Below are 24462 nucleotides of genomic sequence, written 5' to 3'. Positions count from 1 at the left end.
AAAAATTTCATTGAACAGCATGCTGCTTCCCATCATTTTCTAGAGCATAAAGCTACTTGGCATAGTTGGAATAAAGAATTGCTGTCATTTTAATCCATGACCTTTCTCTCAACAATCAATCGTTAGTCCACATTTTAGTTTCATTTTCCATACAATGCCCTTCAAGGCAGGACTCCCCAGAACTCTTGCAAAGTTACATGAAGAGTTTGAAAGAAATTGCTTTAACTCCATTTATCTCAGCAATTCTTGGTCACTTTAATTATCAGAAATATTTATTGTTCATTTATATATATATATATATATATATATATATATATATGTATATATATATATATATATATATATATATATATATATATATATATAAAACTGCTTACATACAAGCACTTCATTTTGTACTGGGCCATTTTTAATAATGTTGTTTATCTGTTTCTATCCATGTTTATTTTAATTAATTTCCTTGACCATTGTATAAGCATATACATGTGCTGTTATCCCCGTCTAATGATACTTGACTGCACCATGAAGGAATGCATCCAGTTATAACATTCAGATATTTTGTTGTAACTGTTTATATTACCACTGGCATACAGTCCACCATAGGCATTTATCTGCTGCTATCCATTGTGCATTACCATAGCTCTTCTTCTTCTTTCGGCTTTTTCCCAGTTAGGGGTCACCACAGCGGATCACCTGTCTCTTAAGTTTATGATTTACCAACAAATAAAAAAAAGTTCCCACCATCTTTAACATTTATAAACAGCATCTCTGGTGGAAGCTTCTCTCCTTTATGCAGTTAGTTAATATTCAACATAACATTTTTTCATAATGTTAAGGAAGAGTTGAATGCATGCAACAACCAACATTCTTACATGTGTATTGACATTTTACTAACACTCTTTATCAGATTAATGCAGTTACAATAACATTTACATGTGTCTATTAATCAGGGCTGTAAACCTCATATCACAAGGCAAACTTGTTGCATAACATAGAGTGATTCACAGTAAATATATTGTTTACCTCATTTATTTTCCCATTCATAGGTTCATAGGTTGGTACTAGGCTATCAGTCCTAGGGTCTATACAAGCCTAGCCATAACAATTCCCTGGATATTTCTTCCCACGATATTTACTTCTCTGGACCCCTGTCTAGCAGGGCGACTGACATGATCCCCAGGGTGAATAAGAGGCCAATGAGGCACTCTGCTTGACATGTATGGGCAGTCTATTCCAGAGTCTGGGGAGTCTCTGGGTCAGGAACCTATCCCTCCAGCATGTTTTGTTCATTGTGATGACAAGGTTTAGATCCCTGGAGCGTGTGGCTCTGAGGGATTGGGATTTCTTTAAGTGTAGCATGTCCAACAGCACTGGATTTGACATGGCCTTGTATATTAAGCAGAGATCGCCTCTGAGTAGACGATATGCCACAGAGTATAGCTGGAGTTTTTTTAGACAGTCAGCATATGGCATCTGCTTTAGGCCTGTGATTCTATTAGTGACGTATTTCTGTGGCCTTTCCAGCTGTTGCAGATGTCTTGTGAGGTACATACCAAATGGGGCATTATATTCTATAATGGGTCTAATGAGGGATGAGTACAGTGGGACAATGGTAGAAGACTCCCTTTATAATGTTAACAATATACTATATTCCTTATGTGACTGTATTCTTTGTCTCATGTTTAACAACAAACTGAAAACAGGCACAGCAAAGGAAAAAAGGGGGCAACCCCGTTTCTCACATTATTAACTGTTAAAAGTTTAGAATTGTATTCATTTGGTTGCATGTTGTTTCTCTGCTTCCGAGGAGATTCAAGTTATTGTTTTTTTTCAACAATGTAGCATGGTAGCCCAAAAATTAGCACTTTTGTGTTTGTTTGAGCAATTTTAAAGAAAACCATATAGCTGTATACATAGCCGTACATTCAAAGGTATGAAAACACTGTATTAGTCTTAAGACAAGCACATAACATTCAAATTACAGTAATGCAACATATTTTTGAGACACTCAAGTGCTTCTCAGTCTCTCATAAGCCATGAAAACACCCTTGTAATAACATATGTATACTTTATAACTATGCAACATATTGTAGATGCTCCATACTTTTTTCTATTTTTTTATTTGTTCTTTTGTTCATTCTTAACTCTGTGTAAATTCACAGGCACATGGATGTTGTTATAGTCTTTAATAAATACATTATATATATATATATATATATATATATATATATATATATATATATACTGTATATAAATATAAAATTATACTTGTCTGCATTTGAAGCAGTGCAGTATAGTGTAACTTGTCATACACCATCAAATATCTTTGCAGTATTATTCATTGCATCTTACAATCTCAAAATCTCTTAGTTGGCATAATTGCCACACCAAGACGTGGGTATAGTCTTATTAACACAAGAAATGACCAGTTCCAACTTTAAAACATTTACCGAATTCCACAGTACATATTTTTGAGATTTTGGCTGCCATTCCCCATTCATTCAGTCAAGTAAATAAGCAGTGGCTTTGAGGTCATTGGCAGCCATCCATACTAACATATACTCTACCTTTTCTGAAAGCCATTGTGTGCTTACCACTCATCTTCTATATCCACGAGTCATAGTATCAGCCATCTTGGTGGAATTAACTATTCCATTTCTTTAACATTGATATAATTTAATGGTATCAGTTCTTTCAACTTAGTCATCACCATCTTTATAGTTGTAAATGTCTGCATGCTGAATGGGGGAAAATGCTTTCAGAGCCACTTGAAAAGTCAAGTTTTATTGTATCTCTCTACTTCAGAATTTCTTCATTATTTGTGTAAGTTGCAGTTTCTGATGCAGTGTAACTTCAGAGAAATTATTTTTCTGAGCTATGATACAGAATTGGAATTGCCTAGACATGGTAAAACCTTGCTATGTCTAATTATGGTGGCTGCCAAAAAAGCAATTACTAGAAAATGGAAATCAAAATCTAAACCAACTATACTGGAATTAGTGAATATAGTAGCAGAGATAAAACAAGTGGAACTGAGATCTTTAGAAAAAGGTAGCAGCAAACCACATAAGAAAAAATGTGAACTGTGGGAACAGTACATACAGGGGAGGAATGTGGTTTAAAAGAAGGCAGGACTTAAATAAGCTATGTAAGGTTTGACTGAAAACAGTTGGGTAGGTTATAAGTGATGTATAATGTTTGCAACTGGGAGTGTGTCAGTGTGGTTTGTTTTCATTTATACAAATGCATGATTACTTATGTCGTAAGTGATGGTTTAATAAAGATGTTTCTTGTTTAAAAAACGGTGGCAAGAATTTAATAATTTATGTAATGTTGCTTAGATTATAGATATATAGCAATATACGTAAAGCATGTTTGTTAATTTTAACTTGTTAATACAGTTTGATTACATTTTATTTAAATGTGCCTATGTCACAAGTGATAAAATAAAGAAATAAAATTTCAATAAAACTGTTTAAAAACAAACAAACAAAAAAAAAATAGTCGTCGGTTTGCCATACATATTCTTCACGGCTGCCACAGTATAAAATTTGTTCTGTCTTTTACCTTGATGCTAATTATTCAAAGTTTGCTATTGGTCTGACCATACAGAAGTAAAGGCAATCTATACACTCTTACTTCTTAATAAACCTAGTGTAACACACCAGCTTTGTTTTCACAATTTCTAAACAGTCTGATCCTTTCTCAGCTGTGGGAGACTCCATTCAGCTCTGGATCCTCCTTTCCTTATCTTCCAGTTAGTGTTGATAATATTTAATTGTTTAGCCAAATCACTCTACTACTTTGGCATGCATAATACATCATCTGCTTTATTAGCAGTATGACATCATGTTGGTCTGAAGTAAAGCTGAACCAGGTATTACAAAGTTCAAGTCTTTTAGTATATCCAATGAGCTAGCCCCATAAATGCATCAAGTCAAACAAAATTCCATCCAAGGTTATACCAGCGTACATTGAGCCACACTAACGCCATCTCATCAATTTCACCACTGTTTGATCAGACCACAGTCTGCCTCATTGTCCGTTTCATTTTTTAATATCACATTATCTTCTTTTTTCTCAGTTTCTGTTTCCATCATTATGAACAAGACACTATGTTTTTAATAGTGCACCTTACTCAGGATTATACCAGTGGCATCTGAAGCTTTTTCAAGTGGAACATTCCTTATTATTAGTTTTTAGTATTACTGTTGCCATTTAATTCTGCATAGTTATTCATTTTATTTGTTAACATAACATGTACTAGCCCTGGTAAGACATCTCCAAGATATGTATATATGGTTGCATACAGGTAAGTGACTAGTAATATTTTTGTTTCAAGTACTGTACATATATAAATACATCTATGTATTGACTTTTTTGTCTTGATTGCAGTGAGTGTAGTGATTGGTAAACTGATTTTATTTTGTTTGTTTTTTGCTTCATTTAATGGTTTGTTTTTATTTATTTTTAATCCAACAGAAATCTGAGTGAAATAGAAAGCCGGCTCCCAAATGCAAAGCTGATTACTCTCTGCAAATGTGAGGCTGTGTTGAAGTGGATGTGTAATTGTGATCATGTGATGTACCAAGCGCTGGTGGAGATCCTCATTCCTGATGTCCTTAGACCTATTCCTAGTAAGTATCCTAAGGGTTTATTTCCAAATGCAGTGCATGCCTATTTGGATTCCAGAATAAAATTGATGCTTTTACATTATCTTATAAATTTAGCTTTTATTTTTTTTTTTTTACTCTCAAGTATTTAATCAGATTTATTTTTACTATCAGTTACATTGTAGCAGGTTTTTGAGATCAAGTTCTAATGACTTCCCCCTAATTGCTTAATACAGTGAAGTATCATAATTCTCATTTGTTGGTTTTGTACATTTTTTTCATTCTTCAGTTAAATCTGTAATTAGATATTACATATTTATCCTGGGGGGAGGGGGGTCACAGAAACAGATTACTAAAAAAAAAAATCCATACAAATACTAAAAAGGGCAGTTTTGGTACAAGTTTTGGGACAATATGAGGTTATGGGGACTGGGCAGTTAGGAGACGGAGGTCAGTGTTTCAGGCCTATAGGGCAAGTACTTTTGTTTAATATGCAGATTAGTAGTGTTATCCTTAATAAAAGATACACTTTTTAAAAAATGTTCCATTTGTTCCTGGACTGTAGAACTCCTTATTACTGTGTGTGTGTGTGTGTGTGTGTGTGTGTGTGTGTGTGTGTGTGTGTGTGTGTGTGTGTGTGTGTGTGTATGTGTGTATGCAGTAGGGGATGTCCTTCCATATCACTGTTGCAGTATTCTTTACGGTAGGGGTACCCTGCCTAGGGCAGCCCGACGTCTAGCCAGTATACCAAAGCTTTTAGGTTATAATGAGTATGTCATGCATCACTTGTATACTCTTTGCGAACGGTGTAGGACATAAAGGTGTCGTGCAGATTGTACCATCCACAGAACTTCTTTGCCGCCATTCCGAATGCCATCTGCTATTGTCGGTCTGAATACTTGTTCATCTGCTGGTTACCAAACCGTTTTCAGATAACTGCCCAGTTGGGATTTTTTGATTTTCTTATCTTTGTTTTGCCTTATTCTGACTGTTGATTTCTTGTCATTCAGGAAGGGGAAATGCCAGTGCAGGAGACAGATTCTCCATAAAGATCATCACAAACAGTTTTTGTTCTGTTTAGGTGCTTCCCAGGACCATACGTCTTGTGAGATTTGTCAGGCTTTCATCCCTAAGGTGTTGTGTAGTCAGCTTTCTTCCCTTGGAATTTACTTAGAGAACCAATGACTTAAACTGTTTGCTAATGACACTATGGAGGGATCTTCCTGGCTTGAGGGTCAGCTGTCCATGAAGAAAAAGACAAAGAAAGCTCAGTTGGATTCTTCAGCTGTATCCCCCCCCACTAAACATCTCTCTTGAGGCTGGTGAACGCCCGTAAGATTTTCTGGTTTCCTTCTCAGATTCCTCTGCTGTGATTGCTTTGGAGGCTTTTATGGATCTGACTCTGTGCATGTCCATGGAGGCCTTGCAGCCATCTGCTTCGGATGTACAAGGAGAACTACGGCTGATAATTACCTAAAGGCCTGGGGTGTTCCTCAGATATTAGTGACAGAAGAGGTTCCAACTACCATTCTAGAGTGTTGTCAGGAGTCAGGTCCTCCTAAACTATTTAAGGCTGATGTCCTACTCAAAAAGAAGCAGAAAACTAAGCACATTTCTCCTACTCCTAATGATCATTGGAGTGACTAGCACAACTTCACTCAGGGCCTGTTTAATACTCTTGTGGTTCTAAAGCCTCCACAGGGGGTTTGTCTTCCTGCTCCTCCTTGGTGTTCTACTCTTTAAGAGGCCTCAGAAGCAGGAGTCCTCTGATGAGGATGCTGATTCTGATGAAGAGTCACTTACTTATTTCTCTTATATTCCTTCTCCAGTAGACTATGGTTCTTAAGAAAAAGAGTCTCTCAATCCTGACTCTCCTTTTGAGGAGATTTGTTTTGGTGATACTATTTCCAGAATGATGGAATTTTTTAAATGAGACTGTGCTCAGGTGTCTGATGCTCCGAAGAGGTACTATGAGTTTTTGCAGATGGAGTCTCCAAGGCTGTCTGTTGTTCTTCCTGTTTTTGATGCCCTGCAGGATGATTTTTTCCACTGCTTCTCAGGCTTCTGACTCCCAATCCCCTGCTCCAAAGAAACCTGGTAAGTTTTATGAAGTCCCCCGATGAATGCAAGTTTCTTTATAAGTGTCCCTCTGGTGACCATTCTGTGTTGTCATGGCTTCTGATAAGCCCCCCCCCCCCAAATTGCTGCCTTCAACTAACTTGCTTCCTTCTGATAAGGACAGCAGAACCATGGAAAGGCTGGGGAAGAAGGTATATACTTCTGCTACCATAGCCTTTAGAGCTGTGAACTATCAGACACATGTGACCAGGCATGTCTTGGCTCTTTTGTCTCAGGCCTGTCAAGCCATTTCAGATCTTCCTGATTCTGAAGGGAAGACCTCTGCTCTTGCCTCATTAGGGACATCCTTCCAAGTTGCTTGCCATTCCATTGAATGCAGCTATAATGCAGCTGATGCTTCATCTAGGGTTACTGCCTTTGGATTTGTTTTGAGGAAGTATTCCTCACTCATACTTCAGCCTTTGCCTAATGATATCAAGGCTAAACTTACGGATGCTCCCCTGGATAATAAGTATTTGTCTGCTGCTGCAGAGTTGTTTAAGTCCCTGCAAGAAAAGGGCTTTACATGTTTACATGAATTGAAACATATTTTTGTTTTGTCTATTCCCAAGTTTCAGTGGAATTATCCTAACAAGCCTGCCTTTGCCAATAGACAGTCTCGCTCTACCCCCCAAGAGTAAAAAGGGTGGTAGAAGGGCTCATTCTGCTAAGGCTATCCAAACTCCTTTTACTCAGAAGCCCACTTTTCCTGACAAACCAAGTACTGTCTGACTATCCTGTTCTTCTCAGTCACATTTCTCTTTCTCTGCATTTTTCCCTGTCCTTTCCTATTTGAGTAAAAGTCATCCAATACTTAATGTGCCAGGATTATTACTCGGTTTTGAAATCTCTTCCCCCTTTTTGGGCATTCCTTAGCCTCCTCAGGATCAACTGCCATTTTTTTCAGAGGTGCTTCAGGGCATGTTGGCTCAAGGAACAATTCAAGATGTTCCAACTCTTCAGAGGGGATGGGATTTTACTTCAGAATGTTCTTCATCCCCAAGAAAGAAGGCACCTGGAGACCCATTCTGGATTTTTCTCAGGTAAACACGTTTTTGAAAGTCCATTCCTTTTGAATGCTATCCCTTCAAACCTTGTTTCCTCTGCTACTTCCTCAGCTTTTCTAGTTTCCCTGGATCTCAAGGATGCTTATCTACACATTCCTGTTCATCCCCTTTTCATGATATTTTTTCATTGCTCTGTTGCTTTCTGCAGTTTCAGTTCTCTGCCTTGCTCTTTGGCCTCTCTACTGCCCCAAGGGTCTTCACCAAATGTCTCACTATTGTGATTGCTTTCTGCAGGCGGAAAGGAATACAGGTCTCTCCTTAGCTGGACAACCTGCTCATTCAGGCCTCCTCTCCAAAGATGTTGCTGCAGCATCTTCACTTTGCTGTTTCTGTCCTGCAAAGCCTGGGGTTTACTATAAATTTCCAAAAATCATTCCTGACTCCTTCTCATGATCACATTTTTTCTGGGGTGCAAGCTCCAGACTATTCCATTGCTGGCATCCCTGCCTCCTTCCAAGGCTGTAACTCTGATTGCTGGATTCCATTACAGCCTGGGTGTTTCTGAGTTCTCTGGGTTACATGGCTTCCACCATTCCTATGCTTCCTCATGACAGGCTCTACATGAGAAAGCTCCAGTGGTTTCTAAAGTCAGTTTGGCTTCAGCATTCCCATCCTTTAGATTTTTTTAGTCCCTCTTCTTCCATGCCTCAGGCTAGAACTTCAGTGGTGGATTCTTCATTCAACCCAGGGTTTCCTTTTCAACCTCCTATTCCTTCTCAGGAACTCTTCACAGATGCCTCAGATGTGGAATGGGGGGCCTCCGTTGGTCCTCTGAAAGTGCAGGGCCTTTGGTCTCTTCAACAAAAGAAAAAACACATCAGTGTCAAAGAGATGAGAGACTTTCTTCTAGCTCTTCAGGCTTTTCATTGCAGGACCCCTCAAGATTCTCACAGACAATACCACAGTGGTGTGGTATATCAACAAGCAAAGGGGGGACAAGGGGCTGGATTCAATAAAGCCTACACTAAGTGCACATTGTTTATTTAGGTATTTTTATTTATTTTACATTTGTTGACTGGAATAGTCCGACTGGATATATGTCCAGTTTCAGCAGAGGCCCAGGGAGAAAAGCTCCATACAGATGAACACAAGACAGACAAGTACAAGTAAGACTGGTACAAATCTACATGTTACACATTATCAATTAGAGACAATCGAGATAAAACTTTTCAGTTTTATATATATATATATATATATATATTTGTTTGTTTGTTTGTGTCTTTCGGCTTTTCCCGGTTAGGGGTTGCCACAGCGGAACTCCGGTCCGCTAATGATTGTTAGTGGATTTTTACATACCGGGTTACCAGCCCTCATGCCCCATTCACGTATGCCTCCACACAGAAGATGCTCTAGCTGAGAATTGAACGGGACAACGTCTTGCTATGAGGCGACAATGCTACCGCAGCACCACCACCGCAGTAAGCATATATATATATATATATATATATATATATATATATATATATATATATATATATAATACATGTCCAGGTTTCAGTACAAACATTAAACAATTCCTTATTCTTTATTTATCAATTCTTAAACAGACAATACAGACTGAGTGAACAGACAATACAGACATAACTCACATCTTCGTCCTCCTAATTTTAGTTTTTCTACTGATATTCTTGCAGCTTTAAATATTGACAGGGATCCATAAAGGTTACCACTAAGTGTAGACACTTAATGTAATATTTCTGAGTAACTAGAAAGCACAAAAAATGTGATAAGAATTTTTATGTAGGCTTTATTGAATCTGACCCAAGGTCTTATGCCCTGTATAGATTAGTCCTTCAGGTTTGGAATCTTACTGTCCAGTGTTAGGTGACCCTTCAGGTAGTTTATTTCCCTGGAATCAGAATATAGTGGCAGATTTTTAGAGCAGGTCCATAATGCAATCCCATGAGTGGATGCTTTACAGGGATGCATCTCTGGACATTGTTCACCACAGGGTACTCCTCAAGTAGATCTATTTGCCTCCCCTCTGAACAGACAACTTCCTCTTTTTTGTGCAAGAGCCCAAGCCTGCCCCACCTTCCTGGGACCTAAATTTTGTTTTAGAAAAACTGACTCAGTCTTCTTGTGAGCCTGCTGCTTCAGCTTCCTTACAGTATTGCCCTTGGAAAACTGTTCTTCTTTTGGGCCTTACTTCTACCAGGCAGGTGTCTGAGTAGCAAGCCCTTATGGCTGTTCCTTCTTTTTTAGTATTTCATAAGGACAGGGTGTCCCTTCATACTAATCCTTCTTTTATGCCCAAGGTGGTTAATGAGTTGTGTCTTGATCAGTCTATTCATTTCCCATTTTTTCCATTCTCCACAATCTACTAGTGAAAAGGTTTTGCACACCTTTGATTTGCATATGCAACTCAGATTTTATTTGGATAAGACTAAAGCTTTTTTTAAATCTAAACCGCTTTTTGTTTCTTTTCAGCACAGGTCCTTAGGATTAGTTATATCAAAGTAGACTATTTCTTCTTGGTTTTCAAAGGCTATTTCTTTTTTGTTATACTCTTCATGGTAAGAGCCTTCCTTCTTCTGTTAAGGCTCATTCTTCTAGGACTGTAGCTTCTTCTGGAGCTTTTTTCAAGGGTTTTGATACTAATTGTATTCTTGAGGCAGCTACCTGGACTTCTGTGCACACTTTTACCAAGCACTATAAGCTGGGTATTTTAACGGACAGAGCTGGTTTTCCTAGGGCCATTCTCCATGGCTTCCCTGCTGGCCCTTCCTCCTCCTAATCTTCTTCCTGAGTTATTGTATTCTCCGTATAGCAAAAAATACTGCGACAGTGATATGGAAGGGCATGGTACAGTTGTGTAAAATCATACTGTAACAGTAGATGCTCTTTTTCTTCACTGTTGCAGTATTCGCTTCCTCCCTCCTTCCTCTGGTCCTTTTCATTATCAATGTGCCTGTTACCTGATGATATTTTTAGGCTGTCATTCCTACTGAGCCTTTTCAGTTCTGAGGACTGTACGTCCCAACATCACCATTATGCCCTATGTTGTATGCAGGGAGCATACGTGTGACATTTGACATACTGATTACAACCTAAAGGCTTTGGTATACTGGCCGGATGTTGGGCTGCCCTAGGCAGGGGATCCCTATTGTAAAGAATACTGCAACCGTGAAATAGAAGGACATAGTACAGTTGTGTAAGATCTTACCATAATGGTAGGTGTCCTTCTCTTCACTGTTGCAGTATTCACTCACTCTTTCCTTCCCTTTGTTCTTTTCTGTTCCGGATGTGCTTGTTACCTACTTTTATCCTTGAGATGTCGCTCCTACTGGGGCTTTTCAGTTCTAAGGATGATACGTCCAGACATCATCTTTATGCTCTACTCTGTGCACAGGCAGCATACATTTGATGTATGTCGTATGCTTTACAACCAAAAGGCTTTGGTATACTGGCTGGATGTTGGGCTGCCCTAGGCAGGGGATCCCTATCATGAAGAATACTTCAGCAGTGAAGAGAAGGGACATCTATTGTTATGGTAACATTTTACACAACTGTATTTTCTTCTCCTTGTAGAAGGGAATGCCTTTTTGGTAGTACTATCTTTATCCAGGCTTTAGAGATGTGACTCAGGTTATGGTGTTGCTGTGTTCTGCAGGCTCAGGTTTCTGTTAATTAGCGTAGCCTGTTCTCTGATGTCTTGTTTGCTTAAACTCCTCTGTTCTTCACCGGTACTTGTGCAGATGGTACTACCTTACAAGTTTAATTTTGGATGATGCACTTACCCTCAGTACATTATTGTGCATGACTTGTACCTGTTCCTTCAAAACGTGTCAGCACAATGGATCAGGCTTCCTCCCCTACAGGATTGCTTACCCCAACCCTCTCTCGCCCCCCCCCCCCACACTCTGTGTACGTCATATTGATCACTCCTGCAGTAGCCTCAGCAGTGTGTGTTATATCTTGCCAAGGATGTAAACGCCAACAAGCTTCCAAAGCTTCAGGGTACCTTCTTCACAACCAAACTGTCAGGCAGCCGGAGCTGAGCTGACTAAAAGACAAGTTTGGGTGCAAAATGCTTCAGAGCTTTACTGCCACCGAAGAGTACACTCCTCTGATGATTTTTAGGATTAATGGTTGGCTTGTGAAAGTTCCCTTTGATGGAGGGATTTCAAGTCTTACCTCTCAACCATACCAAATTCTTCGGTATTTACCAGTTTTGAGGGTAAAATAATGGGGTGCCATGATTTCCAAGTGGCCCCCTTTAATTCCCGATTTTTTTTTTTATCTACAACTTTAAATTTATGGCTGACGTCACCATGTATAGCCAGCATACAGGACCATGCATGTGACTTCAGCTTCGTCGTTAGGCAGACTGCTTATTGGATTAGGTTGGTGATTTGGAATGTAATTGGAGGGAATATGGCAGCAGCAGCAAGTGGAGAGAAGCTGTACATACAACTTCAGTTGTGCAAATCTACAGAGTTCACCCAGCACTCACCTTTGTTTGCAGACAGGATGACGGAAATGTAATTTCTCCAACTCAGAGTCTTGCAGCTCAACATCTGGGTAAGCAAAAGAATAAAAAAAAAAATGCAGTTGTATTTAAGCAGGCAGACTGCTGTGTCATCACCGTCTAAGCTGAAAACTTTTTTTTGTGCCTGCCTATTCACTTTGTTTTTATGGGGTTGTAAAAGTCTTAAAAGTATCAATGGTTGTAGCTAAGGTGGTGTGAATGGGGCAGCAGTTGCCCTAAGTGGTGTTAATAGGTGCAATATGTAGATGCCGATCGATCAGTAGTGCAGTACCGCATTGACTTCCATACTGGAATTTCTGGATGTCAGTACCCATGGGGGCCGGGACTGAAAATAATATTGATACTGCTTTTGTAGGCTGGAGTCAGGACTGAAGCTGTTGTAAGTTGTTGTAAGCTACTTGCTACGCTGCAAGTGTTTTTACATTGTTTAAAATTATAAAGATGATTTTTTTGCTCCTCGACTTAGTGTTGAGGTGTGTATAAATGACCTGGCTTGTTCATGAGTTGTAACTTAAGGCAAGGAGTGCCAGAAAAGACCTGGCTTGGAGTGTTAGAGTTCCAGAGAGTTTCTGTAGAAAGGGATCTTGTGTGTGTGTGTGTGTGTGTGTGTGTGTGTGTGTGTGTGTGTGTGTGTGTGTGTGTGTGTATGTGTGCTTTTGTGCTCTTCAACTTACAGCTCAAGAGGAGTGCTGGATTGTGGAATGGCACAGGCACTAGATGATCCGCTACAGCTCTAGTCTTGATTTAACTACCCTAGTGCACTTGATATGATGAGAAAGAAAACTTTTGGAGTGAATTGGATGAAGTGGTGATGATTATACCCAAGGGTGAAAGAGTGGTGATTGGAGCAGATTTCAATGGGCATGTTGGTGAAGGTAACAGAGGGGATGAGGAAGTGATGGGTAGGTATGGTGTTAAGCAAAGGAATGCAGAAGGTCAGATGGTAGTGGATTTTGCGAAAAGGATGGACATGGCTGTGGTGAATACGTATTTTAACAAGAGGGAGGAGCATAGGGTGACATACAAGAGTGGAGGAAGATGCAAACAGGTGAATTATATCTTATGTAGAAGGGCCAGTCTGAAGGAGATTGAAGACTGTAAAGTGGTGGCAGGGGAAAGTGTAGTTAGGCAGCATAGGATGGTGGTTTGCAGGATGACATTTGTGATCAAGAAGAGGAGGAGGAGTGTGAGGGCAACACCAAGGATCAAATGGTGGAAATTGAAAAAGGGTACTTGTGAGGTGGAGTTCAGGAAAGAGTTAAGACAGGCACTGGGTGGCAGTGAAAAGTTACCAAATAGCTGGGTAACTACAGCAGAGCTAGTAATGGAGATGGCTAGAAAGGTGCTTGGTGTGACGTCTGGAAAGAGGAAGGAGGACAAGGAGACCTGGTGGTGGAATGAAGAAGTACAGGAGACTATACAGAGAAAGAGGTTGGCGAAGAAGAAGTGGGATTGTCAGAGAGATGAAGAAAGTAGACAGGAGTATAAGGAGATAAGGTGCATGGCAGAGAGAGAGGTGGCGAAGGTAAGGATAAGGCATATGAAGAGTTGTATGAAAGGTTGGACACTAAGGATTGAGAAAAGGACCTCTACCGATTGGCTAGACAGAGGGACCGAGCTGGTAAAGATGTGCAGCAGGTAAGGGTGATAAAGGATAATGAGGGAAACGTACTCACAAGCGAGGAGAGTGTGTTGAGCAGATGGAAAGAGTACTTTGAGGGGCTGATGAATGAAGAGAATGAGAGGGAGAGAAGGTTGGATGATGTGGGGATAGTGAATCATTAAGTGCAGTGGATTAGCAAGGAGGAAGTAAGGATAGCTATGAAGAAGATGAAGAATAGAAAGGCTGTTGGTCCAGATGACATACCTGTGGAAGTATGGAGGTGTTTAGGTGAAATGGCAGTGGAGTTTTTAACTAGATTGTTTAATGAAATCTTGGAAAGTGAGAGGATGCCTGAGGAATGGAGAAAAAGTGTTTTGGTACTGAGTTTTAAGAATAAGGGTGATGTACAGAGCTGTAGTAACTACAGAGGGATTAAACTGATCAGTCACAGCATGACGTTATGGGAAAGAGTAGTGGAAGCTAAGTTAAGAAGGGAGGTGATGATTAGTGATCAGCAGTGTGGCTTCATGCCAGGAAAGAGCACTACAGATGTGATGTTTGCTCTGAGAGTGTTGATGGAGAAGTACAGAGAAGGTCAGAAGGAGTTGCATTGTGTCTTTGTGGACTTAGAGAAAGCATATGACAGGGTGCCTAGAGAGAAGTTGTGGTATTGTATGAAGAAGTCGGGAGTGTCAGAGAAGTATGTAAGAGTGGTACAGGATATGTACGAGGGTAGTGCGACAGCGGTGAGGTCTGCGGTGGGAGTGATGGATGCATTTAATGTGGAGGTGGGATTACATCACGGATCAGCTCTGAGCCCTTTCTTATTTGCAATGGTGATGGGCAGGTTGACAGACGAGATCAGACAGGAGTCCCCATGGACTATGATGTTTGCAGATGACATTGTGATCTGTAGTGAGAGTAGGGAACAGGTGGAGGAGACCCTGGAGAGGTGGAGATATGCTCTAGAGAGAAGAGGAGTGAAGGTCAGCAGGACTAAGACAGAATATATGTGTGTGAATGAGAGGGAGGATAGAGGAATGGTGAGGATGCAGGGAGTGGAGGTAGCAAAGGTGGATGAGTTTAAATACTTGGGATCAACAGTTCAGAGTAATGGTGAGTGTGGAATAGAGGTGAAGAAGAGAGTACTGGCAGGGTGGAGTGGGTGGAGAAGAGTGTCATGAGTGATTTGTGACAGACGAGTACCAGTAAGAATGAAAGGGAAGGTCTACAAGTGGGTAGTGAGACCAGCTATGTTATATGGGTTGGAGACAGTGGCATTGACAAAAAGACAGGAGTCAGAGCTGGAAGTGGCAGAGTTAAAGATGTTAAGATTTGCACTGGGTGTGACGAGGGTGGACAGGATTAGGAATAAGTATATTAGAGGGTCAGCCCAGGTTGGAAGGTTTGGAAACAAAGTCAGAGAGGCAGGATTACGTTGGTTTGGACATGTGCTGAAGAGGGATGCTGAGTATATTGGGAAGAAGATGCTAAGGATGAAGCTACCAGGTAACAGGAAAATAGGAAGGCCTAAGGTAAGGTTTATGGATGTGGTGAGAAAGGACATGCAGGTGGTTGGTGTGACAGAGCAAGATGCAGAGGACAGGAAGAAATGGAAACAGATGATCCTCTGTGGCGACCCCTAACGGGAGCAGCCGAAAGAAGAAGTGCACTTGATATCCTGTTTAATGCTATTGCTATCGACAACTTTTAAGGCCAGATTGAATTCACATTTGGGAAACTGAGTATGAGAATTCTAATGGGGAAAGAAAAACGGAATGTTCATTTTCTGATCCTATATTCTTATGTATTATGTATGTGCATATTATTTTAGGTCATTGTTTTCTCAATCCTCAGTGGTTTCAAAGACAAGCTACTCAGTGAAACATTTCCACTATAGGACTATACACCATACCTCTCAACCACTTAGTGAAAGGAATCTGGACAAAGCCTCACAAAATGGGGGGACAAAGGACCAAAAATAGGGCCATATTTTAAATATTGCTCTTATAAACCTAGAGCGTTGTTAGAGTAACGGGGTTTGTTTTAACATAAACTTTTTGATTTCATTCCTCTACTTTAAGCTGATTTGTGTTTTTTATTTGCATTTGTATATGATGTGGCTTTCATAGTCTAAAAGATGCTGCTTGCACTGTATAAGGAAATACAGTGTTAGATACTTGAGAGTAGTGCATGTGTTTTTTTTTTGTTTTTGTAGGTGGTATAAAATCATAGTTGTTGATTTAACTGCAGTCTGAAATTGCCTACTCATAGAAATTAATTATAAACATCAATAGCTGTTTCAGCAGCATAACAAATGCCTCATTTTAACATTTACAAGTTTGGTCATTATATGAACTGTTTTCATGCTTCTTCACTTTTCCGAACTGTGTGGCCTTAGACACAGTTTATTTTTGTAAAAGATTACATTTTAGTTTTGCACAAGTACAAAGTTTGATACAAGTTCAAATATTAATTTAAATAAACACTGTTGTTCTGTTTATTTTATGTCTCATATTTTGTCTGTTCTTCAGTTTGTGTTTAAAAGTTGATATCCCACAATTCCGTTGGCGTGTGTGGGGTTACATAATTACGTATGCAAATTTTATGTTAATCAGCATACAGATTTGTACATATTTTTCATGGGCCTTTGTCCAGATTTTTGATGTTTTCAGGTTGGGATGTATGCTTCAAGATTCTCAATTTTGTTGTTGATTTATCACTTTCCTCTTCAAGAAAGTTATCTCAAAGCTACAAGTGTAGTGTTAATGTTTTAACAGACTGTCTCGAGACTAACATGCTTTTAACTTGTTACATCCGAGTGACGCCTCCAGGTGTATCTGCAGTTAACTCCTACTGACGTATCTAGGAGTCAAATATTGCTTGTTCATATTTGCATCAATAACTCCCAAACCATGCTTTGTACAAGGTTTTAAAAGATTTCATCTTAAAGTTTACACAATGACAAACTCAACTTCAATAATATTTGACCTCTGTCTAGTGCAGGTAAATAGATGTTAACTGTTGTTTTTATGATATTAATTTGTATATATATAATTTGCACATTTTTCTAAATATCTCAACAACCAAGTAACGCAGACAGAACTCCTTAGCCTCATGTGAATGCTCTCAGCTGGATGAATAAAATGCTGCTGATAGTATGTGTGTAACTTTAATGGTTATTTACAAAATATAACAAATGTAATAGTTACTGTGTTTACTATGACTTATAAAACTCAGTTTAAGACCTAGAACCTAAAGAATACTGCCCATATAAAACAGTCTGTGCTGAAGAGTTTGCCATTTATACTTTTTTCATAACCCCTATGAGATATGAACATTTGTTTGAAATGTGAGGACATAATTTGATTCTGTCAAAAGGCTTAGACCGCACCCATTGGAAGTTACAGTACAAACTTCCTGAGCTCCATTGGAATGAAGGAGTGATCATTTTTCTGTCAGTTTAAAAGCAGTGTAAAGTAACTAAAAATATTTTTGTCTGTGGAGAAATTGTTTATTTTACTTTTGTGGAGTTGGCATAGTGTTTTAAAGTGCTTTTTACTGTCTTTTTCTGTCAAAAAGATAACTTTTGTGGACTAATAGTGTTTCCTGGCAATTGATGCTTGTCTTCCCCAGGAAAGAGGCACAATTTTTGGCTTGACCATGAAACAGACTACCAGTCCCATGGTCAGTTCTTCTTCCAGCCACAGAAAGAAAACAAACTTAAGCAAACAGCCTTTGCTGCTGCAGCAGGCTATCACTTTGCCTCAGCTGTAGGTTGGTGACTCTGCTGTGGCCATTTATTATACCTCAGATCGCTCACCTTTTACCCTGGATCCCTCCTCCATAGCACCTATAGTCACTATGGACCTGGGGCTAGCTACGTCCTCTGCAGCTGCTGGGAGTCTCCTCAGTGGGTAAGAGAGAGAAAGACACTCTTGACTTCCTGAGAGAGGAACAGAGAAGGTTTCCTTGTTGTGTTAGAATGCTCTGCCTTCCATGGGGAAGCTGCTGCTACCATTAGTAACATGGTTGTCCCTATTTTTCCTGTCAAAAAGAAACAGAAAACCAAGCATGTACTTACTCTTCCTCAAATTTCTTTGCATAGGAGTAGTTTATTTTATCTACCTCAGGGTTTAATTTAGGCTATTGATCCTTCTTGTAAAGTAGCTTCTGGTAAAAAAAAAAAAAAGAGGACTTAGTCTTTTCCTGCAGATTCTGATCCTGAACAGGAAGATTCAAGGATTGATGCAGGTTTTTTTCCAGAGATTGCTGATTCAGACTCAGGAGAGCTCAGTTTCTGATTCTGCCTGTGGGGGGTTCTTTTTCTTCTGAGACTATTGCTAGAATGTGCCAGTGTTTTCACTGGAAGAATATTGATGTTTATCAGTCCCTCAGAAAATACTATGAGTTGTTACAGAAGTATTTTCGAGAATCTACACTCATTCATCCTGTTCTGTCTGCTTTAGAAAACGTTTGTGTTGCTGAATGCAGTTTTCCTGATAGTCAGTCAGCTGCCACTAAAAAGACAGCTAGGATGCATAAAGTTCCTCAGACTTTTAAGTTTTTGTACGCTGTTCACAAGTCTGATCCAGCAGCTTTAACTTTAGGTGATCCCACTGGTGCTAAGCAAGTATTTAATTCCAATCCAACTCTTTCTGATAAGGATGTGAAGATTATTGATAGGTATGACAAAAGTGTTTACTTCTGCAACTTTGATTTTCAGAATTTTTAATTGTCAAGGTCATATGTTAAAGTTTTCTCTGACAAACTGGGAAAGTATGAGGATTGTTTTATCTATAAATTCTCCTTGTGTGGAAAAATATGCTTTAAGTAACTTAATTTCTTTTGTCACACAGCTCACTACTCATTCTTTACAGTGTGTATATGACTCTATTGATACTTCTTCCAGGGCTGTGGGCACTGGTACTGCTTTGAGGAAGTTTGCATGGCTGCATCCTTAGAACCCCCCCCCCCCATATGATAGAAAATGAGATTTTCAGTTCTCCCTTGGATACAGATTTGTTGTTTGGCCTCTCTGCTACAGAGGTTATCAAAAATGGACAAAGACAAGCTAATGCAAGGATTTTTCATCACTCCTTTTCCAATTTTTCCAAGGAATTTCCTATCTCCTCATCTAGTTTTGCAAAAAAATAGAATAAACAGTCTGAACAAAGTACGGGTAAACAGAAGATTGAGAAGAAATAACAAGGGGGTTCTAAGAAGAAGTCTCGAACCTCACAAATCCAAGGACAGTCCAACAAGTCTGAATGACTGTTCAAGAGACCTTCTGAAGCCCTCTCACCTTGGCCCCTTTTTTCTTCCAGAAATTTTGAATCTCAATTTCTTCTGTTTGGCAACAGACAAATGGGTTCTGAAAGTCATTCATCAGTGTTACAAATGGCAATGGGAGGAAATTCCTCCTTTTCAAAGGGTCATTCCTCATCCTGCATATCAGACTCTTTTGCTTCCACCATTTTTTCATTACACTATGTCCCAAGGTATTATAGAACCAGTTCCTCCTTCCCTGGTGGGGAAGTGTTTTTATTCAAGGATGTTTCTAATGGCAAAGAAAGAAAATTCTTGGAGACCAATTCTGGATCTATCTTTCCTAAACTTGTTTGTGCTAGTTTCTAAATTCAAAATGATGTCACTTCACAACCTGTTAAGTCTTCTTCCTCTTTCAAGTTACCTGGCAACACTAGACTTAAAAGATGATCTGATGTCAGTTTTCATTCATTCCTCAATAAATGGGTTTGAATCCAACACTCTGATCTGACTCTGCCATTACACTAGCTTGTGGCCTCCCAACAAACTCTCGAGATCCTTTCCTACCCATAAGGCACCATTTCTAAAGTCCCTCAGATCTCTTTGCCAGTTTTTCTTTACTCTCCAAATGCTTAGGTTTTGATAACTTTCCATTTTCACTAAAAGGTGTGTCCCTTTTCTTGGCTATACCTCACTTTTATATATATATATTTCTACACTAGTTAGTGTAGTCTTGCTGCCATTGTTGGTAGGCCTTTCCTTCCCTGTTTCTTTCTTTTCTAGGTTTGTAGTTAAAACTTTCTACCTTTAACAAAAAAAATAAATAAATAAATAAATCTGCTAGCCTTTTCTTCTGTCCTTTCTTTTCCCTAGTGACAGTATTTAGTTCTTCACTGTCTGGATATAATATCTGGTTTAAAGTTTATCTTTAACAGTGTCTGATAAAAGGTTCAAAAAAACGTGAGATGCCATTTTTGGATGCCCACACTTTGTGTTTACTGTATAGGGTTTGAGCACCTTGATCAGGACTGTGACATTTGCAGTGGCTCAACCCCAGAGCTTTGACAGAAAGAAGAAACAAGTTGATATTAAAGGGCTTTTTACCAACTGCTTTCTGTCAAGCCATTTCTGGAGTTCAGTCTCCGAAGACTAAAGCCAAAGACCCTTCGAAATGGACCAGATCTTTTGACCCAACTGCATCTACTTCATTGGCGCCAAAAAAAAGAAGTCAAAATTGGATCCAGCTTCTCTTGGGATACAACCATCTTCAGAGCCAATAAGATATGTGGCTAGTCTAACCTCCAATTCAACAAAACTTACCCCAGATCCTAAACCATTGCCATGTACTGTATATTCTCCCAGCATGGATCTGGTACCATCCAAGGTGCCCTCTCCTTTTTTGGAGTGGGACTCTAAGTCTCCTTCAGTGGTGTCTTCTCTTTCCTCCAGAAGTCTCATGGAGACAGATAAGGAAAGGATGATGAGAAGATTCTTTACGGAGCAATTTCAGAAGGGAGTCCTCACGGTTCCTACCCCTTCAGGTCAGGGACACCATCCATCTACTACTCCACCAATAACAACTCCTTCTCTGATCCAACCTGTGGTGTTAAGAGTCCTCTGATCCAAGCATTCCTGGTCAGATCCAAAGAGAGCATTGTCTTCAGATCCGACTGTTACTCTGAGAGTACTGGCCTCGACATCTTCAGATCCAGATGACTCTTGGAGCCAAAGCTTCCAGGTCGGGGATAGGATTGACTCTGAGGTTTTCAGAGCTGTCTCTTCCTCTTGGAGCTTTGGCTTTGTACAGCTCAGCTCTGGCTTCTGCCCTTGGGCATATGGCTCTCTCAGAGGAGGGAAGTGGTGGACCAGAAACTCACTTTTTCGACTTAATTGACTTCCTTCTCTCCTGAGAAGTCTGCTTTTGATGTTGTGAAGAGAGTTTTGTCTACCCCGTCAGGTCAGATGGGTCCTTCTCCATCAAAGTCACCCTTGACATCTCAGAAGACTTTGCACTGTGATCCTCAGCATTCTACTTCACAGGGACAGCCAGCCCAAAATTTCCAGACCTCCCAGCCAGGTATTGTCATCTCTTCTGATACTTCTCTGGAACATCCTGCCAAAGAAGCCCCTAGGAAGATGACATGCAAGAGGAGACACTTGAACTCTCCGCAGGAGTTTGTCACCTAGGATACTGACTTTGATGAGGGAGAAGGGTCTCCCAAATCACCACCCAATGATGTCTCATTTAGAGACATCTCTGAGATTCTTAAACAGAAGAGTGGTTGATCTGCCCAAAACCCAACTCCTAAGGAGTCAGTATTTCTGGAAGCTTTCGGGACTGGCCTGCCTACCTCCTGGGTTACTTCACCTACTGATGAACGTATTGATTTGGTTTCTAAGTGGGAATGGAAGGAACCTGATACGATTGACCCAGTCCTCAAGAGACCAGACAGGATTCTAGCTACAGTGGTAGGAAGAGAGCATTGGAGTAAAGGGATACCAGTTGATGCAGTGGTCATGGCAGCAGTTACAAAGAAGGAACTTGTGGAAAAGAGATCCACTGTCCATCCCCCTAATAGAGAATCTAGGGCACTGGATATATTTGGGAAGTGTGTTTATGCTTTGGCAACTTTTGCTGTCTGATCACTCTACTACTTGCCACTCTTCACAAGACTGCAAAGGGACTTGATTAAGGAGCTTTCAAACTCCCTTTCAGGGTCCACTACTGCTGAGGCTCAAACTTCTGTTGCTTCACAGTTGGCTACCCTCCAGTCTATTGCATATTTGTCCATGAGGCTCATATTGCATGCTGCAGAACGCACCTCAAGGCCATGGGTTCAGGTGTTTCCATAAGGAGGCATGCCTGGATGCACCTGTGTGATTTTGCGGAGCCCCTCAAGTCATCGTTCATCAGTGCTCCCTTTGATGGCTGTTCCCTGTTTGGCCCCACTGTAAAAGACACAGTTTCCTGCTGTGAGAAAGACTGAAAGACCCTCTCTGCAGTGGGCATGCATTTTTGACCCCCTCAAAGGCCTTTTTCCAGGAATAAACGGGGAAGTCGAAAGATGTGGTTCAGGACACACATGGAGGTAGTTCCCCCAGAGACAGAGGGTGAAGCAGTAATGTTAGAAGATGCCCCAGGGGCAGAGGAGGCCTGAAAAACCAACAGTCTAGATATACCTTTTCCAACAGACAGTTTTAATGCTCCTGAAGGGAGGCCCAATTGACTTCCTCTAGGGACAGTTGGGGGTCATTTATCTCTGCACCAGGATGCCTGGCTAAACATAAAGGATACTTGGATGCAGAGAATTATTTCTAGAAGTTATATTATTCCCTTTTCCCTACCACCTCCATTACTAAAGAAAATACCCAATGTTCCACCCAGTCAGATGCAGCAGCACTAGAAGTTGAAAAGCTGCTAAAAAGAGTCATCCAAGAGGTCCTTCCAGACCAAATGGAATCCAGAACTTACTCAAGATTCTTTTTAGTGCCAAAGAAGAAAGGGAACTGGAAACAAATTTTAGATCTCATTGTGTTGAACAAGTTGGTTCGACACACCAAGTTCTGGATAGTCATAGTTTATTCCATTTTGCTATTTCTGAACAAGGACATCTGGTTGTGCTCGAAAGACCATCAGGATGCATACTATCACATAAAGATAAACAGGCAATCCAGAAAGTACTTACTCTTCCAGCTGGGAGCCAGATATTAGCAGTTCAGAGCATTGCCCTTTGGCCTCACCACAGCCCCCAGGGTGTTCACCAGGTGTATGACAGTAATAGCAGCTCACCAGAGACTGCAAGAATTCCGGGTGTTTCCATACTTAGACGAATGGCTCATTACCACTCAGACCAGGCATCAACTTGCAGACTTGTTCAAATCTTGGAATAACCATCAATTACAAGTCACAATTACAACCAACTCAACACTAATTCATAGGAGCAATGTTCAACACATTATCTATGGTAGCCTCTCTTCCTCTTTCAAGAGTACAAACAATAAGAAATCAGGTTAAGAAAATAATTTGCTGTACCAGAATCTTAGCCCATTTGATTCTGCAAGCCCTGGGATCAATGTCAGTGGCAATAATTTTAGTTCCCTTAGCAAGATATCACATGAGAATTCTGCAATGGATGCCACAAACACAGTGATCAGTACTCTCTCCACCCATGTTGACAAAGGTAAGAATAACTTGGATATGAAAACGGTATCTTTCCTGGTGGATGTAGTCTCAATGATTGTTTCAAGGTCATCCTTTCATTCTCCTTCAGCAAAAGGCCATAGTGACCACAGGCACTTCCCAGATTGGGTGAGCAGGGGGCATTTTCTGTGGAAGACAGTCCAAGGCACTTTGTCCCCGAAGAGGCCAACTTGCATATCAATGTTCTGGAAATGAGAGCGGTGCTTTTGGCATTGCATGCATTCCAAAAGTCTGTCCCTCTCAGAACAATTGCAATCCAAACAGACAACATGTCAGTAGTTTGGTACATCAGCAAACAAGGGGGAACCGGATCTCACCCTCTGTGTCAAGGAGCCATAAGGGTATGGCAATGGGTGATATCTTCCAACTCCTTTCTAATTGCAACCCAGGTTCCGGGGTAGTTTACCATGATAGCAGACAAAATGAGCAGGTCCATCTTACTACCTTACGAGTGGTCTCTCAACAACAAGGTGATGGGCATGATTTCCATCAGTGTGGCCAGCTTTGCTGCGATCATTTTGCATCTCCCCTAAACAAGGGCAGCAGCTTCTTTTCCATAATCCCTTCACTGGGGGAGTTACCGAGGGATGCTGTACTCCATGATTGGCCCCCTGATCTTCTGTATGCTTTTCCTCCACCTCCTTTAATTTCCAAATTCCTTCAGAAGGCAGTCATGTTGAAGAGTCATTCTTATTGCACCTTACTGGCCTCAACAGATTTGGTTTCCCTTCCTTTGGCCTCATCTTCTGTACCCACCTTGGGTTCTTTATCCAACTCCAGGCTTTCTCTTTCACCTGACAGGCACGGTTCACCTGGAAATCTCAACTCTCAAGCTGACTGCATGGTTTCTCCAATTCTGTTAATAGACAGGCAGCTGATGCTGTCTTTGCCTGTCCATTGTATACTTTTATCTTCCCATAAAACTTCTGAGAGGAAACTATACAGGAATAAATGGAAAAGATTTGTTTATTGGGCTGAGCAGAATCAGGTAGACCCTGTCTCATCTTCATTTCATTCTGTTCTTAAATTTTTAGGGAGTTTGTTTAATAAGGGTGCTAGTTCATCGACTGTTAAAGTTCAGCTCACAGCACTCTCTAACT

General features: G+C 40.4%; 1 protein-coding gene across 1 annotated transcript in view; it reads left to right on the top strand.

The window, feature by feature from the left end:
* RFX3 (regulatory factor X3) overlaps nucleotides 1-24462 on the top strand; it is a 1639608-nt gene that overhangs the window by 1402275 nt on the left and 212871 nt on the right. The window contains exon 12 of the mRNA XM_044061098.1: nucleotides 4483-4637. Coding sequence (XP_043917033.1) covers nucleotides 4483-4637 — 155 coding nt within the window. The remainder of the gene's footprint in view (nucleotides 1-4482; nucleotides 4638-24462) is intronic.

The sequence above is a fragment of the Protopterus annectens genome, chromosome 2.part0, assembly GCF_019279795.1.
Source record: "Protopterus annectens isolate FY-2018-M chromosome 2.part0, PAN1.0, whole genome shotgun sequence".
Classification (NCBI taxonomy): domain Eukaryota; kingdom Metazoa; phylum Chordata; order Ceratodontiformes; family Protopteridae; genus Protopterus; species Protopterus annectens.
The sequence above is the reverse complement of the archived record's forward strand: the minus strand, read 5'-3'. Positions and strand labels throughout refer to the sequence as shown.